Source organism: Puntigrus tetrazona, unplaced genomic scaffold (genome assembly GCF_018831695.1).
Source record: "Puntigrus tetrazona isolate hp1 unplaced genomic scaffold, ASM1883169v1 S000000148, whole genome shotgun sequence".
In the NCBI taxonomy this organism is placed as follows: domain Eukaryota; kingdom Metazoa; phylum Chordata; class Actinopteri; order Cypriniformes; family Cyprinidae; genus Puntigrus; species Puntigrus tetrazona.
This window is the reverse complement of record NW_025047824.1, coordinates 366644-382763: the sequence shown is the minus strand read 5'-3', so window position 1 is coordinate 382763 and position 16120 is coordinate 366644. Positions and strand designations below refer to the sequence as shown.

The 16120-nt window shown below is 40.5% G+C and overlaps 2 protein-coding genes across 3 annotated transcripts in view; both read right to left on the bottom strand.

Moving 5' to 3' along the window:
- Window positions 1–2220: 2220 nt before the first annotated feature.
- On the bottom strand, window positions 2221–9426 carry LOC122332745 (E3 ubiquitin-protein ligase TRIM39-like). The gene is made up of 7 exons (XM_043230129.1): window positions 9050–9426; window positions 7886–8439; window positions 5455–5550; window positions 4384–4617; window positions 4108–4255; window positions 3872–3898; window positions 2221–3800 (listed from the first exon to the last, which is right to left on the bottom strand). Exons 2-7 carry the CDS (start codon window positions 8435–8437, stop codon window positions 3259–3261), a joined length of 1599 nt encoding a protein of 532 aa, XP_043086064.1. The 5' UTR covers window positions 8438–8439; window positions 9050–9426; the 3' UTR covers window positions 2221–3258.
- Window positions 9427–9569: 143 nt separating this feature from the next.
- LOC122332742 (E3 ubiquitin-protein ligase TRIM39-like) overlaps window positions 9570–16120 on the bottom strand; it is a 37090-nt gene continuing 30539 nt past the window's right edge. For both annotated transcript variants that reach the window (XM_043230127.1, XM_043230126.1), the window contains exons 3-7: window positions 14553–14648; window positions 11430–11663; window positions 11129–11279; window positions 10625–10651; window positions 9570–10536 (exon numbers count right to left, since the gene is read on the bottom strand). In XM_043230127.1, coding sequence (XP_043086062.1) covers window positions 9995–10536; window positions 10625–10651; window positions 11129–11279; window positions 11430–11663; window positions 14553–14648 — 1050 coding nt within the window. In that variant the 3' untranslated portion in view covers window positions 9570–9994. The remainder of the gene's footprint in view (window positions 10537–10624; window positions 10652–11128; window positions 11280–11429; window positions 11664–14552; window positions 14649–16120) is intronic.

Genomic DNA, 16120 nt, shown 5'->3' with positions numbered 1-16120 from the left:
CACTGAGAGCCTGACCACTGAAGACGCACACACACACACACACACACACACACTGAGAGCCTGACCACTGAAGATGTAGCACACACACACACACACACACACTCTCCTCCATGTTTCTGTGCCGGTTCCTCCTCATGACTGGTTTGTATGTTGCGTGTTGAGACGACACGTCCTACTTTACATCTGCTGCAATCAGCGTCACACACACACACACACACACACACACACACACACACACACACACACACACACACACACACTCACACACTCACTCACTCACACACACACATCCGAGACCACACACACACGGGGTCCACACACTAGACACAATTTACACACACACATAGAGACACACACACAAAGGGATTCACACACACACACACACACACACACAGACACACACACACACACACACATAGAAACACACACAGAACGCTCACACACACTCACACACACACATATTTAGGCACACAATTTAAGATCCATACACACTCACACACACATACTGACACTTTCATAGAAAACACTCACACACACACACACACTCACTCTCACTCACTGCTGCTTTACTCCGTCCTCTCATCCCTCGGGGTCCGTGTCATTAGATATAATTTAGAAAACGGAGCGAAAGACACAAAAGGGATTAGCTTCGCCAAATAAATATATTCATTGTTAGAAAACATCAGAACGCTTCAACGCTCGGAAATATTTAGGCCGCAATTTAAGATCCATAACGTTTTCAGTATACTGTATTTAAAATAAATAATAAACATTATGTTTACATATATGTGTGCTTTTATTATGATATATAAATACAAAGGCAAGTGAAGGAAAATACGGTAGCTTTATCTAATAAATATATTCATTTAAATAATATGAATATAAATCATGTATTTATAATGTGTGTATATATATATAAATAATTAATATACACATATATAAATAATACATATTTTGGATGCAATTAATCATTTAACATAAACGATTTCATAAATTTAATATAAAATCAAATCATGTATTTATAATGCATATATATATAAAATCAGCATAAATCTATTAAATTTCAAAATAACTGAATTTGTTAAATTAAAACGATAGCCATGATGAAAACGGTTAAAATATGACTTGCTTTTAAACTAGCAGTACTCGGTTAAAATGTATATAAACGAGTTGTATTTATTGATGATAAATATAGAAGCTGGTTATTAGTACTGTTGCAGAAATATGACCCACAAAAATTCAAAAAGGTGTAATTCAATCAGACAAATCTGAAATTCAGGCCTAAATATTTCCGAGTGTTGTTTTTTTCTTAAATCCGTGGTTGCTTTCTCAGTAAAGTGTGTTTCAATCTGGGTTTATTCCACTAACCTGAACAACCTCACTGATTTCCACTGTGTGAACCAGGCAACTAACACTAGACCACCGGTACCTTCACTATCTGTGCTGTTTACTGAAAGCACGCTGAACACGTTCCTACTGATGTTTCTCCATGACAGTATCGTTCACGCTGCATGAAGCTCCATTCTGAAGCAGCAGTTTAACCAAAAGTGAATATTCGCCTCTCTCCTTCCGATCAGAGTTGTAGAAAGGCAGCGTGGCATCGCCGTCTCGGCAATGGAAGCGAATGGGTGCCGTCAGAACGAGAGCCCAAAGATGAAACCAATCCAGCTTTAAGATATTTTTAACTCCAGCTTAAATACAAGTCCATCTCTTTCCCGTATTGGTAGTTGTTATAAACGATGCACGCTAGTTAAAAACCTCTCGGCGATGGGTTATTTTCAGCTTCGGTCTTCTTCAGATACGAACTGTTCTCATTATTCTCCTTCTGACGGCACCCATTCGCTTCCAGGACGTTTCTGACGAGCCCGTCCGGATCTCGGCCGGCCCGAGAGGGCGAATATCGACCGACGGCTAAACGAATGCCATGCTGTTTAACGTTCTGTACAGATGTTAGTTTTGGTCACGAGTCTCGTCTCGCTCCGGAGAGACGCTGTGTGTCCGAGTGAAGATAACTGTGTTTGTTGTAGAAAAGCCAATAAATTTGTGCACAGAAGTTTAGCGGTGCTCCCTGTGTGTGTGTGTGTGTGTGTGTGTGTGTGTGTGTGTGTGTTTGTTCTGGTGCTGAGGGCCTATGAGTACGGCCTTTTTTCTACTTACGGTAAAAGGTTTACATCTTACTGTAATTGTGTTCATTGGCGTGAGATGAACAGAAAAACAGATTCTTTCTGATGCTGGTAAAAACGTTCCAGTCAAGTTGGTTAATGAGTAATGAAATGATTTGAAATAATCTGTTTCAGAAGATTTAATACACCGAGCAACAACGTATGCATTTATTTATTTAGATATTGGAAAACATTTAAATCCGTTCAAATATTGAATTGATTTTGGCGGGTGCCAATATTTATGACTTCAGTCGTGTATCTCTTTCATTCTATTACTGATCATTTGAATCAGTCTTTCTGGAAATTTTAATGATTGTTTTCATGAAGTGTGTGTAAAATACAAACCTGAATCTTCTAGAAATCTGCTTTACTTCCATTATGTGTAGAATATTAACACGTCGGTTTATTCGCCTACACGGTTTTATTATTCTTTTTTAATTATTGTATGCAGCATGCAGTGCCGAACATTTCAAACAGTAGCATGCGTGCTGTTGAATATTATCAGGTTATCATAAACGTCTAGTTTTTATACAAATGCCGGACGTCCCGCAATGAAAGAAAGGGGGTTCATGGCTGATCAGATGAATGGAAAATACTACAGCAAATATATTACCATAAAAACAATATTTCATGTTATAATTGCCAGTTATTTCTGGTTTCTCAGTGGCTCGTGAATGCTGCCCTCCGCTGGACAGAAGCTCATTCTCTCAATATCTAATATATGAATAATATCTGATTCGAGTCACGATGAAGAGCAAGAGAGGCTGGTCGTTCCTCGCTCACAGAAACCTTAATCTTCTCTAAACTTCATGCCAGACTTTGGGACTGTTTGCAATTATTTATTTATGCATTTGCGGTAGAACATACAAAACATATTAAACATTTAAACTGATTAAACGTGCCAATTTAACACTGTATATATTATGACAAGATTAAAGTGATCTGCACACTTGTTAAAGAAATGTCAGTAGAAATGAATTTCCATTTAATCAGATATTTATAAACATTTGATTTTTAACATAAAATTTAAAACAGCAATAATAGTAAACAAACATTAAAAAAAAATTCCCAATTTTTTTTTATATTTCGGAGCAATTTATTTGTTAACAGGTGAGATGATCAGTGGCTTTGAGTTTTTTCCTCCTTCATGAAGGTATGGGCTGAAGTATGGATAGAGTTTGTCAGTGAAAGTCTGACCAGTGAAAGAGTAGATATGAGATTGGTGTCCTGCGTCATAAAAAGAGACCAGACCCTCCTCATAATCCACAAACACTCCCACAACCTCAGGTTTCACTTTCAGAGATAAAGAGAGTGATGGATTATCAGAAGCTTTATACTGATTCTCATTCCTCAGAATTAAAGTCCAGTATCCATCCTCAGGAGTCAGTAAGATCTTCCCCTTCCTGTTAATATATTCTCTGGACACCCCTAAACTCCACGCTGTCTTTCCCTTCACCTGCACCTCGAAGTAAAACCTGCCCGAACTGAATCCCTGCTTTGCCAGAACACAAGAACAGATGTCAAATCTCTTTGGGTTTTCTGGGACGTCCTGCTTAATGTTTCCATGACTGACTTGTTTTCCATCATCAGACAGGATGAGAGACGGATGCGCCGTTTCAGGATCCAGAGTCACATCCACTAGATGAAAGATCAGACTTTATCAGTCAACAGAACAAACATGAAACAAGAAAATGTCAGACACGCTGTACCTGCAAACGTCTGTAGACACTTCAACCCTGTGGATACAGGTGACAAAAATAATGATTGATTAACAATATAAGAAATTATCTAATTTAAGCTGCAATATTCTGAATCATCAATATGAGGTGGAAAATGTTGATTCATTTTAGTCAGATTGTTTGTGTTACTGATGTAATGGAGCTTTACAGCTATGTTAATTAGTTTAAAGTAATTAGCTTTAGTTTAAAGTTTGATATTCACGTACCAGTTTGACCAATCTGATTTAGTCTCTCATCTAGAGTTTTCTTCAGCTGAATCAGAGCTCCGTTCTTTGAAGGCACATTCACTTCAGAGTCAATGCAGATCTCGGCCCAGTTCTTGGTGTGAGGATGACTGGGCAGGGACGAGAACATCTGCGGCAGGAGAGAGAAGATATTAAATATAATCGTATGCTGGTGCTTTCTAACACAGTACAGCTTCTGAAGACAGCAGATCATCAGCTATGACCAATAATATTCTGACGCCACAGATGTTGACAGACCTGCAGGAGGTACAGATGATCTTCAGCGTGTGAGATCTGCTCCAGCTCAGCGTTTCTCTTCTTCAGATCACTGATTTCTTGCTGCAGCTCTTTAATGAGATCTTCAGCCTGTTTCTCTGCTGCTTTCTGCTGTTCCTCCATCATCTTCAGCAGCTCAGACTGACATCTCTCAATGGAGCGGATCAGATTGGTGCAGAGCTCGACACTGGCTGATTTCTCTTCTTCTGTGTTCCTCTGGTCAACAAGATCAATTACTTTCACTCAGATGTATGTCACAACAGAGAAGAAAAGACAGTCGCAGCTTCTGCTTCGTGCCACGAGGTGAAAAAAACGGTGCAGTAAAATACACTTTTTTTTTTTTTACTTCTATAATGTATCTAAAGTACTTCTATAATGCTCTGTTTGCTACAAATGTTAATATAATAAAACATATTTAGTTATCAGTACAATTGAAACCATCTTTCATGCACTTTTATGTATAATCATCATACAAATGTATCATACATAATGTATTGACCACATATTTTTATAGACTAAATAATTTCAAATGCACTTTATCTTTCTTTGAATAGAGTACACTATTACTGTCATTAGTAACACCTTATAATACATTTGATTAGAATTACTATAAATAGACTTCATATAAATGTAAACACCAATAGATTGAACAAATAATTAATTGAATAATTCAATAATCCAAACTGACGTATTTTCTACTGTCTTCTATATATTTTTGTGATTTAAATCTCAGTGGAGTTCAGTATACTTTTGCATTTGCACTGAAGAACTACTGAAGTAGAAATATACTTTTAATTTGTGTATTTATAGTGTATATGTTTTACTATTTGATTTAGCACAAAAATTAGAATTTACTACAAATGTACTTGCTTTTTGGTAAGTATTTATTTATAAATTTGTATTTTTTAGCTCATTCAAGTTATGCTTTAGTTTTTGCCTGGGCTGACTCTAAGGAGAGAGTTCACTCATGTTACGTAATAGTTCAGCACCTTCATTAAATGTGTATTAAATATTATGAAGCTCAACATTAAATTTCATAATTTGATCACTGACCTTTCTCTCCTCTACTGAGTGCTGGATCTCTTGTATCTTCTTCATTCTGTCCTGGATCATCTGCTGCACGTCTGTTTGTTTCTGAACCAGCTGATTCTACACACAGAGAAAAATACAGACACTTTTATCAATGTCAAAATCAACAATTTTCTGATTTCTTTAGAAGCTGCCCTTCTCCATGCTCGGTTTGGCTGCAGGCCTGAAGACCTGGATTTTTAGACTTGGATAACGGAGACTACATGCTTTAGTAAACCTTCAGTGTAGCAGATTTGTTTCTAAAGTCTTCTGAATACTTATGCAATGGAATATTTAATGGAATAGGTTGGAATGGAATGGAATGGAATAGGTTCGTGTCAAGGAGCATCCTGGCATTCCCTTTCAGTCAGTCATATTCAACATTACATCAATTTAAGTGAAGTCTCAACGGAAAATGGCACGACTGAAACTGTGCTACGTAAATTGAAGATGCAAATGCTGACAGGCACGTGTCAAAACAAATGTATCTCAATTTGTAACCTTCCCAGTGCCCTGTAAGCCAGATAAACAGGCCTACTAGGGGTGCCGGCTTTAGTTTTTTCGATAGGCACCACCAATTGTTGGAGGGTGGAGGCACAATGACAGATGTAAGGTCTTAAGAAAAAACTGAAAATGAAACATGTTATGGGGAACACTGTGGAAGACAGACTGGTAGGTGAAAGGTGTCACCCAGCCCTCAGCTCTGCAAATGTCTGCAAGAGAGGCATTGTGCACCAATGCCCAGAAGGAGGCAACATTACGAGTGGAATGAACCCTTGTTCCCAGGGGCCACAGCTCACCTTGGGATTCGTACACCAAGGTGATGGAATTCACCAACCAATGAGCCATCCCTTGCTGTCCCCCAAAGCAGACAAAGAGCTGCTGGGAAAGTCTCAAACTATGGGTACATTCCACTTAAATACGCATGGCATGGATGATGCACAACAATACAAGGACCACGTCTGCCTCCTCAGAGGGCAGCCCTTGAAGGTTTACCACCTGATCTCAAAAGGGAGTGGTGGGAACCTTGGTCACATAACCAGGCCAAGGTCTCAAAGTAACAGCCAGACCAAAATCAAGGCACGATTCATTGACCAAAAGAGCCTGCGTGCCCCCCACCCTCTTGATGGAAGTGAGCACAATCAGGAATTAATAAATAAACAAGCTCAAAAGAGACTTTCCATAATCCTAAAGGAACTAAAGAGGAATCCCAATAGGGCCTGAGGTGCAACCTAGGCAGATTTAGTCTTCTTACACCTTTCAGAATACTAATGATCAGGTGATGCTTCCCCAGGGATGAACCATCCACTGCATCATGGAGATACACCTTCAAGGTGGAGGGGAACAGCCTCTGCACCAGCTTTTGCTGCTGTATGGAAAGCACCACACCTCCTAAGCATTTCTGAGAAGCACTGCAGTGAGAGGAACAGCACTCAACAAATTGACCCCACTTCAATGCATAGGCTTCCATGTAGAGGGGTATCTAGCTTGAGGGATAGTATCTATCATGGCCTGAGAAAGACCAGAGAGGTCCACCGAGTTCCATCCAGAAGCCAAGCATGCAGGTACCATAGATTGGGTTGTGGGTGTCAAATCATGCCCATCCCCTGAGAAAGAAGGTTCTTCCTCAGGGGAAATCTCCAGGGAGAGGCTGTCGTGAGAAGCTTGTATTCGATAAACTAGGTCCAGGTGGGCCAAAACAGCAAAACCAACAGGGCGTGCTCCTCAACCACCCTGAACATGCACATGGTCTATGCGAGGAGCCTCACTGGGGAAAAGGTGTACTTGCATAAAACTATGGTAGAAACCAGTGAAGAGTGAGCAGCACTGCTAGCAAATGATGTGCCACTCCAGTCGAGGTCCCATCCAGGAGAAGAGGCAGCTTGCCTGTTGCATATGGTACCCCATGATCATGATCCTCAGTTCTTTTTATCCCTAACCATTGTAGCCACAGAGTCTTTATGACCCAACATGCACAGGTGGCAGAACTTGACCAGAAATACCCCTACAGCTTTGATGAAAAAAAAAATCCTTTGTGTTTCTTGAGAGAAGCAGCGTGCACAAAGTGATAAGCTCTGAAGCAAAAATCTGAATGAATGGATGCACGCCACCATCTTATGCACCTGTATGTACAAGGAATGGCTGGTCATACAAATTCCACATTCAGGTTTCACTGGCCTTCACTTCTAAGCTCAGAGTTAACATAACGCCAAACAGGACTGAGTGAAAGGGAACCAAAATTACATTACTAATTACAGTTTTCATCATGTAATATATAATTAGTAACATTCTACAGTTTGTATGTAATTCACCCAGCCCTGCACATAATAAAAAGGGATGAGTTTTTCTCCGTCAACACAGACAAAATAAAACTGCATTTCATGAGTGTTAAAAGTGTTTTGTTTTTATCTCTTACCTTCTTCTCTTCACTCTCCTCCTCTATGGGAACGGTGTTGTGAGTCCTGTGTTCTCCTTCAGTGCAGGACATACACACACACATCTGATCATCTCTGCAGAACAGCTCCAGAGGTCTTTCGTGTTTTTGGCATATATAATCCTCCAGATTTTCCACAGCGTTGATGAGTGTGTGTTTCTTTAGACGCTGGACTCTGTGATGAGGCTCCAGGTGAGTCTCACAGAAAGAGCTTTGACACGTCAGACAGGACTTCACGGCTTTCTGCTTCCTTTCATCACAGATGTCACACAACACCTCAGGTCTTCCTAGATAGAGCTTCTCCTTAAAGTGTTGAACAACCTCTCTGAGTGTTGTGTTAATCTTGAGATCAGGTCTTCCGCTGAAAGTTTCTTTACAGGATGGACAGCAGCAGGTCTGAGTGTTGGTCCAGAACTTGTTCAGGCAGGTTCTGCAGAAGTTGTGTCCACATGGAGCGGTGACCGGATCAGTGAACACATCCAGACAGATGGAGCACAGGAGCTCCTCGTTTAGTGGACCGCTGGAGGACGCCATGACTGAAAAGATAAGTAATGACAATATATCATCTACACTGCTGAACGGAAAAGTTTTGATCATACTAATGATGTGATCAGTTTTGTATATGGTGTGAGTGAGCTATGAGTGATGCAACACCAAAATGAAATGAAATGATATGCTGATAAGGCTATGTAATGGCGGAAATTAATCTGAACACAAACAAAGTTGGCTGTCGTACGGAGCCTTTCGACAAGAGAACAGGACAAGTATTAGTTGCGACTCTCAGTCTTAAGGAGACAAGACTTACGAGACTTCTCAGGCAGCTGAAGTGTCTAATGGAGTTAGAGATTTTTACATCAATATCTGTATTAATATCACAAGGAAAATATCACTGGAAAAATGTGAAAGTGTATATTTTAAACCCAACTTACTAAATAAACACCCGTAAACACCAGGAATACTGTTATTAATTTTCACAGGACTTTGTTCATTCTGTGTACAGTTCAGGTACTTCCTCTTTCTGCCGTCTCTACCCTAACAGCACCCTTCAAACTCTGATTTACAGCCTATGAAATGACATAGTTTTACTAACATTATGATACCGCTTCATTCTATTAAATTATTGAAAGAGCTCTTTCGATCACTTACCTGTAATAGGTACTTTTGATAGTTGATTTTAGTTTCTGAATAGAAGTGTTGTTTGATGAAGCATTTTCACTTTCAGTCTTTCAGTGACCTGCAGTGATGTCACACTGTAGCTCCACCCACGATCATAAATATCTTCTACTTCATTTCTGCTGAGAGTTTAACAGCTGTTAATTAGAGCAAGACCCTAGTCTTGGAACTTGTCATAGGAACTTGTCGTTATGTTTCCTATGTTCTATTGTGACGGAAATTTCAGGCTTTTAGTTTTATTCAAATTTTTGGGGAATTTAGATTTTCTTTTGCTGGGAAGAGCACTAATGTTGATTTGGTTATTGTGTAAACGGTGGTACACAGCGCTGCTTCAGCCGTCATATGCTTGAATATATGAATAAAAGCGTGTGTTTGACAAGCTGACGGAAGTCCATTTTAAGTGAAATTGTTGTCATTGTAAATACTGTACAAACTTTTCCATGACTGCTGAGGAGAGTCAGAGACTGGGTCACATTCAGCAAACAGACACAAATACACTGTAGTTTTAATATTTATTTAAACAAGTTACAACCAAAATTGAATCCATAGGAGCTTGTGAATGATTTTGTAGTGGCTCCTTGCATTAAAATATAAGCTGGTTTAGTGTGGTCTACATTAGTTCTGCTTACCAGCTGGAGTGCCCATGAGCTCCCCTTGAAGGAAACTCCATCCCATGCCCGTGCAACTCCACTGATTTCCTGATACATTTACCCTCTACCTAGAAACTAATCAGCTGTTGACACCTGTTCAGTATCACAGTATCAATATCTACGTGTCTTTGTGTTTTCTACCTCATCTTGTTACTGCATGTTAACTGCATATCTTTGATACTAAAAGACATGCAGTTAAGCCCAGACTAACACAACATGTTTAATTTCCTTCCTTTAGAAAACAATTTAGGGCATATTTCAGAGCAATTTATTTGTTAACAGGTAATATAGCCAGTGGGTTTAAGTTTCGTCCTTTATCATTATGGCCTGGGCTGAAGTATGGATAGAGTTTGTCAGTGAAAGTCTGACCAGTGAAAGAGTAGATATGAAAGCTGGACTCTACATCGTAAAAAGAAACCAGACCCTCCTCATAATCCACAAACACTCCCACGTGCTCAGGTTTCACTTTCAGAGAGAAGGAGAGAGGTGGATTATCAGAAGCTTTATACCGATTCTCATTCCTCAGAATCAGAGTCCAGTATCCATCCTCAGGAGTCAGTAAGATCTTCCCCTTCCTGTTAATAGATTCTCTGGACACTCCTAAATCCCATCTAGTCTTCCCCTTCACCTGCACCTCAAAGTAAAACCTGCCCGAACTGAATCCCTGCTTTGCCAGAACACAAGAACAGAAGTCAAATCTCTTTGGGTTTTCTCGGACGTCCTGCTCAACATCTTCAAAACTGACTTGTTTTCCATCATCAGACAGGATGAGATATGGATTCGCTGTTTCAGGATCCAGAGTCACATCCACTAGATGAAAGATCAGACATCATTACCTTCAGAACAAATATTTTCATCTAAAAGAGTATAAATGTACTTAAGGAAATTATGTCAGTACCTGCAAACGTCTGCACACACTTCAAACCTGTGGATACGGATATTAAATAATTAATTATTTATAGTAAAAATTTCAGGTTAACAGTGAGTTATCTCAACTGGCAACATCGGTGGCATGTAAAGATTTCTCATCCATTATTGACAGAATGTGCATTATCTGCAATGGAAGCCTATTAGACAATTATATGAGAGAAATTAAAGCAAAAATATGATGGTTAAAATTCTAAAGCTCTAATATTAACAGGTAATTATTAATATTAATCATTTAGTGTAAATATATGTAATCTAAATTGCCTTTGTTGGGTGCCTTTGTAAAAATGTTTTTAGACTGGTTTTTAGAATTATTGGACTGTGTGAATTACTGATGTAATTCCTGTGGGTGAAGTTCGCATTTTTGCATTTTGCTTTTTGTTATTGACAAGTAATACTGATTTACTGGTTATTATTTATGTCTGGATAAAACTCCACATAAGAATTGTATACAATGTATTTGATATTCACGTACCAATTTGACTGAGTTTTTCATTTAGACTCTTGTCTAGAGTTTTCTTCAGCTGAATCAGAACTCTTTTCATAGGGAGCACATCCATATTAGAATCAGTACTGATTTCAGTCCAGTTCTCAGTGTGTAGATGACTGTAAAGGGATGAGAACATCTACAGCAGGAGAGAGAAGAGAAATAATTCTGTTTACGCTGCTAACTTTGCTAATTTGAAATTATTACAGTTTCATTCTCTTTTGTACAGTTTCTAAAGACAGAAGATCTTTTGACCAATAATATTCTGACGCCACAGATGTTGACAGACCTGCAGGAGGTACAGATGATCTTCAGCGTGTGAGATCTGCTCCAGCTCAGCGTTTCTCTTCTTCAGATCACTGATTTCTTGCTGCAGCTCTTTAATGAGATCTTCAGCCTGTTTCTCTGCTGCTTTCTGCTGTTCCTCCATCATCTTCAGCAGCTCATACTGACATCTCTCAATGGAGCGGATCAGATTGGTGCAGAGCTCGACACTGGCTGATTTCTCTTCTTCTGTGTTCCTCTGGTCAACAAGATCAATTAAAGGTGTGGTTGATAGTGATTTCACTTTTTGATTACACTTAAAAAAAGCTATATTGCATATATTTACGTAAATCCCACTTTTGTGAACGCGCAACGAAAGGGGCGGGGCTATGTTGGACTGCTATCGAGAAGAGTTTTTACCATGCTTTCAAAACTAGGGGTGCAAGAAAAAATCTATTCATCTATGAAACATGATTCTGTTTTCCAACAATTCTAATGGATTCACAAGTTTCAAGCGGTTATTATTACTGTACCTCATGCTTGTCAGCTTCATCCATGAGCTTTAAATATACAAGCTGGTGAAAATTTTTCACAACCTACAGAGAGTGCAGTTTGTTGTGCCTTTTTGAAACATGGCTCACATCTAGGATCCCGGATGCTAACGTGGAGCTACCCGGCTTCAGCAGGCAAGAACGGACAGAGACAATAAAGTCAGCGGGAAACTGAAAGGAAGAGGACCCGCTTTATACGTCAGTACAAGGTAGTGTAAACCTGGCCATGTGAGCATTAATATCTCCAGCTGCTGCAGGAATATCAAACTTCTGGCTGTAAGTTCATGTCCCTATTACTTGCCCAGAGAATTTGGTCATGCCATTTCTGCAATTTCTTACAACCCCCCTCTTGCCGATGCAGAGGTTAATCTTTGGGGATTTTAATCATGTCTGACACTACACTACCTGCTTTCCTCCAGTATGTAGACTGTAATACAAGGGGAAATATAACTATTGACCTTCTTCTTCTTCTTCTTCTTCTTCTTTTTCTTCCGCTTATCCGGGGCTGGGTCGCGGGGGCAACAGTCTAAGCAGGGATGCCCAGACTTCCCTCTCCCCAGACACTTCCTCCAGCTCTTCCGGGGGGACACCGAGGCGCTCCCAGGCCAGCTGAGAGACATAGTCTCTCCAGCGTGTCCTAGGTCTTCCCCGGGGCCTCTTCCCGGTGGGACATGCCCGGAACACCTCCCTTGGGAGGCGTCCGGGAGGCATCCGGAACAGATGCCCGAGCCACCTCAGCTGGCCTCTCTCGATGTGGAGGAGCAGCGGGTCTACTCCGAGCTCCTCCCGAGTGACTGAACTCCTCACCCTATCTCTAAGGGAGCGCCCAGCCACCCTACGAAGGAAACTCATTTCGACCGCTTGTATCCGGGATCTCATTCTTTCGGTCATGACCCAAAGCTCATGACCATAGGTGACCTACATGACCTACCTTATGCAAATGTAAAGGACGCATACAGTGCCATCCCACTGCCTGCACTGGGGAAAGCAGACCACAACCTTATTCTGCTTCAACCTCACTACAAATCAAGAGCGAGGAGGATACTACACTCTCTTTTAGGAAGTGTTCAGTCACAGTCGGAACATTGAGGAGGTTGTTGACTGCACTACTGACTACATCAACTTCTGTATGAACACTGTTGTTGCAGTAAGAACTGTACCCTGCTTTGCAAATAATAAGCCCTGTGACATCACAAGCGACATCAAAGGCCTTCTGAACCAGAAGAAGAGTGATCTGCAGGAGCTCAAGCGGGTGCAGAAAGACTCTAAACTCAAAGTCCAGGTTAGGGAGGTGAAGGAGCAGTACGAAAGGAAGCTAGAACAGAAGCTGAAGAACAACAGCATGAAGGAAGTGTGGGATGGTATGAAAATGATCACTGGATGCAGTTCAAAGCAGGGTGACAACATTGAAAGAGATGTTGGGAGAGCAAACCAACTGAATGACTTCTTTGACAGGTTCGACCACCCCAACTATTCCAAACCTCACTTCACTCCATCCCCCACCCCCTAATGCTCTCTCTGCCCACCTGGAAACATCAAACGTGAATGTTGCCTCATCTAAGATCACGGTAGCCCAGGTGTCTAAAGAGCTGAGGTGGCTTAGTCCCAGCAAAGCAGCGGGTCCAGATGGAGTATCCCCATGGCTAATGAAAGCTGACGCCATGGGAGAGCCTCTACAGCACATCTTCAACCTGAGCTTGGAACAGGAGATGGTCCCTCAGCTGTGGAAAACATCCTGCATCATCCCAGTTCCAAAAAAAATCACGGCCTGGAGAGCTGAACAACTTCAAACAAGTAGCCCTGAAATAGTGCTGGTGCACCACATACCACGAGAAGGTGGGTGTGTAGGACGCCATCATATACATTCTACACTGATCTCTCTCTCACCTGGACAGTGGCAACGGGGCTTCTCCAGCGAATTCAACACCATCCATCCGCTGCTTCTTAGAGACAACTAATAGAGATGGGAATGGGCTCACACCTGGTGGATTGGACTACAGACTACCTGGCAGGCAGACCTCAGTTTGTGCAGTTTTAACACTGTGGTCAGTAACACAAGAGCATTGCAAGGGACTGTGCTCTCTCCTGTACTGTTCACTCTGTACACATCAGACCTCCAATACAACTGCCACATGCCACAGGTTTGCTGATGACACTGCTATCATGGGCTGTATCAGAATATGGACAGGAGGAGGAGTACTGAGGAGAATACAGGAGGAGAATCTGATCCAGGACTTTGCATGGTGTAACTTTCACCACCAGCACCTCAACACCACCAAGACCAGAGAGATGGTGGTACACTTCAGGAGGCCCAGGCCCCAACTGGAGTCTGTAATTATTAATGGATTAATGAAAGCGCCAATGCTGACATTCCTCACTGTTCTGTACTGTACCATACACTGTACCATTTATATACTGCAGACTCTGCACGTTTACACTCCATTTTGAAAGTATTTATTGCATGCTTTATTGCCTAAGTTTGTGGATACTGCTGGATTTTGTGAATTTCCCTCTGGGACTAAATAAAATATCTATCAAATCGAGTTAAATCTAATCGTATAACGTTATTACTTTATAATTGTTTTTTCCCCACTCACCTTTCTCTCCTCTACTGAGTGCTGAATCTCTTGAATCTTCTTCCTTCTGTTCTGGATCATCTGTTGAATGTCTGTCTGTGTCTGAACCAGCTGATTCTACAGAAAGAAAAAGACACAGTTATCACTGAATTTAACTTTTCACCTTCTGACTGTTTTCATGGTAAAGCCGCAGCATTTAAACATAGAAAAACTCTTCAGAAGCTGCAACAGTTGTGATGAGTGGATTACTGATCTTTAATAACTATTTTGCTGCATCTGCCCGCTGCTTTTGACATGGTTAACCATCAGATCCTCCTGTCACCCCTATTAACAAAGAGCATCTCAGGAACCACACTCCAGTGGTTTGAATCTTATCTTTCAGATAGGTCCTATAGGTGACCATGTTGCAATCTACAACCAAAACTCCAGAAATGTTTGGACATTTTTTACAAAAATAAAAAAACTAAAATACTTTCAAATTCCATGAGACAATATTTCATTCACAATAGAACATAGAGAAAATAACATGTTTAACTAAGAAATGTTCTCTTTATTCGCTAAATGAGCTCATTTAAAATTCTACAGGTCTCACTGTCTTAAAGTCTCTCTGAATTAAAGATGGGTAGAGATCGGCAGAGAATGCATAAACAGATTTTTAAAACAACGTTTCCTAATGTCAAATTGAAAAGGCTTTGCAAATCTCTTGATCTACAGTGCACAACATCATCAAATGATCTAGAGAAACTAGAGAAATCTAGAAGGGACAAGGTTGGATACCCCTGGTCTTTGGGACCTCAGATTACTCTGCATTACTCATTGGCATGATTCTGTCAATGACAATAATATTGATTACTAAATAGGCTCAGGAATACTTAATCCACTGTGCCATCTGCAGATGCAAAACAGAGGCTCTATCATGTCTGATCCAGACGTGCTGTCATGTCCTGTGTGCCAAGACTCCTTTAAAATGTACTGTTTCAAAGTGGAAAAGTTTTCTATGCAAAGAAGGCTTTGTGTACTGTATTTCAGGAAGACAATGCAAAAGCACATACAACAGCTATTACAACTAGTAAAAGAGTCTGGCTACTGAATTGACCTGACTGCAGTCCAGATCTTTCACTTATAGAGAACATTTGGTGCATCATTAAAGATGACCACAAACTCTTCAGCTTCAGAAACTCATAACCTCAATGTCTTCAAACACTAAACCATGGTAAACACACCCCCTCCCAACTAATTTTAGATCTGTAGAAGGCAATGAGTTTTAACATTTGTTACCTATGCTCTATTGTGAATAAAATATTGGCTCATGTTATAAGGTCCAACATTTCTGGAATTTGAGTTGTAACTACTGGGGTGCCTCAAAGATCAATTCTTGGACGACTTCTCTTCTCTATGGACATGCTATCACTATGCTCTGTCATTCAGAAACATAGCTTTTTGTATCACATCTTTGCTAATGACACTCAACTCTACATCTCTTTCCATCCTGATGTTCTGAATATAACTGCTTACATCTCAGCTTGTCTAACAGACATTTCTTGCTGGATTAAAACTATCACCTTCGACTCAAACTTGTCAGAACTGAT